We start from the raw sequence: 3,120 nt of genomic DNA on the forward strand, positions 1-3,120 counted from the left end.
CGGCCTCCCAAAGTGCTGGGATTACAGGCTTGAGCCGCGCCCGGCCGAAGAAACGTTTTAAGGTGGCTTTGAGTGGATCCTAAGGGTCCCAGGAGATTTAGGAGGAAGGACAAGAGGATTAAGACACGGCTTTCTGAGGATGCTGTGTGGCTGTGGCATGGTGGTGGCTGGGGGAAGCGGGTTGTGTTCATTGTCCAGGGCTCTCCAGTGCTTTGCATGACGTTTTGGGGAGCACAGATGAGGTGTTCTGACAGTGAGGAGTGGCTCTAGGGTGACCAGAGGCTCGGGAGGGGGCCTGGGCACTAGGCCAGGCACAGGATCCAAAGTGGAGAGAAATGTGGGCATAGAGGGCAGGCCTTGGGGATGGGTGTGGGGGAGGGGGGGATGGAAAGGAGTCAGGGAGGTCTCCCAGGCTCACGTGGAGGAGTGAGGGTCTCATTTCCAAGGGCACTGGGAACTGCAGCCTGGGGGTGGGGGTTCATTTGGTTTCAGACCTGTGGCGAAGAGACCCACCCCATCACATTCACACTTTGGCCTCCAGCGGCTTCACAGGCACCACCCCCTTGTTCTCACCTGTTTTACTCCTCACCTTGGGCTGTTTCTTGCCTTTCCATTCTGGCCTTCTGCAGGGATCAGTTCCTTCCTCTCATGCACAATCTACACTCATGGCTTTTGCTGGGAGTAGTGAGTAAAGCTCCGGAATAGATGTTTCAGAGTTAGCAAGCACATTAAAAACAAAACAAAATGAAGCCAAAACCACACACAATTGTCTAAGTCCCACTTTCGGTGTTCAAGGGTCATATGATGTCCAGAAGCTAGTGATGGGCAGGAGCTCTGAATGGAGTTACTGGGATGTCAGGCCGTGTGGGCCTGGGGCAGGCTGGCTGACTGGGAGCAGACTGGCTCCATCCCAGCTGTCCAGGACACACTCACTTGCCTCTGTGGATGACAGTTCCTTGCCTCACAGCTGTCTGTCTCTGCGTCACATTCAGCATCTCAGTGTCTTTTGTGTGTCAGCTGAATGACAGGGAGGCCATAGGCTGGTGCCCAGTTGAAAATCTCACAAGGACTCTTTGTAAATACATGCAAGAATAGGAACAGCATTTTCCTCCTCCTCGCTTAGTTTTTGGCTGGAGACTAACCGAAAATAAATTTTTCTCCAACTTGAAATACTTACGAACTTTGAGAAGAAAACAGAAAGTACGATTCCAAAATTGCCCTGTAGTAAGTAGGTCAGTAACATTCAGGGAGTGTCAAAACTGCATTTCTCTTTATTGTTCATTTCCAGGCCCTGCATCATGGAAACTCTTTCTAATGCAAGTGGTACTTTTGCCATACGCCTTTTAAAGATACTATGTCAAGATAACCCTACACGCAACGTGTTTTGTTCTCCTGTGAGCATCTCCTCTGCCCTGGCCATGGTTCTCCTAGGGGCAAAGGGAAACACCGCAACCCAGATGGCCCAGGTAAGCTTGCCTGTCCCCCAGGAGCAGGGACTGGCCTGGGCTGCGTGTTCTGTCACCAGCATCACACGCATACTCCACAGCCACTGAGAAAGGAGGGCAGGACTGGGGCCCGAGTATGCACTGGCCATTTCAGGGAGGCGGGGGTCCACTGGGGAAGAAGGTCGGCAGGGCAGGGAGGCAGGAACTCTGCTCCACCGAGATTTATTTGGGGGAAACTTTCCTCCGTTAATTCCTTGGAAAAGACCATCCAAGCTGTCTTGTCCTAGCACGGAATCTTTGTGTAGAAAATGTAACGGAAATTATTTGAAATACAAGTTGCAAAGACCTACCTCTTTTTTGCAGCAAGAGACTGTAACCATAAACTTTCATTGGTAAGGAGGGTTAATACCTGTTTCAAGTAGTTTCTGTACCAACAGCTCAGGGAGGGCATCAATGGAAATTTGCCAGAAGGATTCCAGGGCAAGTGTTTAGTTACCGCTGCACACCGTGCAGGTACTGCTCAGCTTAGTCTCACCAACACTCAGAGAACCTCGGAAAATGATTCCAGATCAGTGCTTGTCCCCAGACCTTTGTGGAAAGGAGAAGAGACATACACCTGAGATGAAACTGAAAGCTTGCGTCATCCCTGACCGCAGGCCCCTGGACATGCCTTCATCATAGGAGTTGCCCTTTGTTCAATATGACTCTTTTTTTTCCTTTGATGACACTTTTCAGTAGTGAATTACTCATTTTAATAATTTCCCAGCTCATTGTGTGAAGGAGGGAAGGTTTATGTATAAAGGCTACCAGCCTTAATAATAAGCACAGAGAGGCTCTCTAAAATATATACATTTGGAAAAAGGGCATTACAATGAAAATACGCATGCCATAGCAAGCTATGTGCGTATTCAGGGAGGTGAAATAACACTAAGATTTTTAAAGGAAAAAGTAAAGAGGATTACATAATCCCTTTGAAATAGTTATTTTTTGGCAAAAAGATCAATAACGAAGGTGATGCCAGTGTGAGGTTGGGTGGGGAGTTCCTGGGTAGACATCGTTGTACAAGTATTTCGTTGTGTAACGCTGTGATGGCCTTTGTGCAAGAGTGTAGTTTTTTATGGAGTCCTTTGTGATAGTTTCGTTTTCAGGCATCCAAGCGTGAGAACTCTCTCTTCATGGCCTTCGCTTCTCTGTCAAAGTTTTAGTTTTTTTTTTTTTTTTTTTTTAACATTAGTGACTCCATTTTGGTTCTGAAGTTCCTTAGGCTTAAATCGTTATGATCTTTTTCTATATTTTAGGCTCACTGATAAACCCTTAGAGAAAGCTTTTCTGAGAGCACCAAGATTGTTTGGGTACCTTCTTAGGTGTGACACGGAGCTCTCCATGGCCCCAGTGTTCAACTGGATACTCGTGAGACACCAAACATACTGAGTACACATTGCTACCTGTAACATGAAGGGAAGCATTAATGGCAGCAGAAATATTTTAAAGAATTATTTATTTTTCCTTCATTATATAACTGGTAAAAGTCCACTATAAAATTTTTTTAAAAAATAAAAGTAGAAGGGAGGAAAAAAATCCTCATGGATCCATCACACAGAGACAACCACCCTTGATAATGTAAAGCATCTTCCTCCAGTCCTATTTCCCCATTTTCTTTTTCTTTCTTTCTTTT

At 46.4% G+C, this 3,120-nt stretch overlaps 1 protein-coding gene and 1 long non-coding RNA gene across 3 annotated transcripts in view; one reads left to right on the plus strand and one right to left on the minus strand.

Moving 5' to 3' along the window:
- Nucleotides 1–1,233: 1,233 nt before the first annotated feature.
- Nucleotides 1,234–3,120, minus strand: part of LOC105507097 — a 16,803-nt gene continuing 14,916 nt past the window's right edge. The window contains exons 2-4 of one of the 2 annotated variants that reach the window (XR_001001038.1): nucleotides 2,802–2,890; nucleotides 1,855–1,995; nucleotides 1,234–1,427 (exon numbers count right to left, since the gene is read on the minus strand). This is a non-coding gene — a long non-coding RNA (uncharacterized LOC105507097). Of the gene's footprint in view, nucleotides 1,996–2,801; nucleotides 2,891–3,120 lie in introns of both variants that reach the window. The other variant, XR_001001037.1, reaches the window with a different exon arrangement.
- The window catches only part of SERPINB9 (serpin peptidase inhibitor, clade B (ovalbumin), member 9), an 11,186-nt gene continuing 9,357 nt past the window's right edge, over nucleotides 1,292–3,120 (plus strand). Inside the window, exon 1 of the mRNA XM_011935465.1 lies at nucleotides 1,292–1,466. Within this exon, the coding sequence (XP_011790855.1) occupies nucleotides 1,299–1,466 (168 nt within the window). The 5' untranslated portion in view covers nucleotides 1,292–1,298. The remainder of the gene's footprint in view (nucleotides 1,467–3,120) is intronic.

Source organism: Colobus angolensis, unplaced genomic scaffold (genome assembly GCF_000951035.1).
Source record: "Colobus angolensis palliatus isolate OR3802 unplaced genomic scaffold, Cang.pa_1.0 Scaffold144, whole genome shotgun sequence".
Classification (NCBI taxonomy): Eukaryota; Metazoa; Chordata; class Mammalia; order Primates; family Cercopithecidae; genus Colobus; species Colobus angolensis.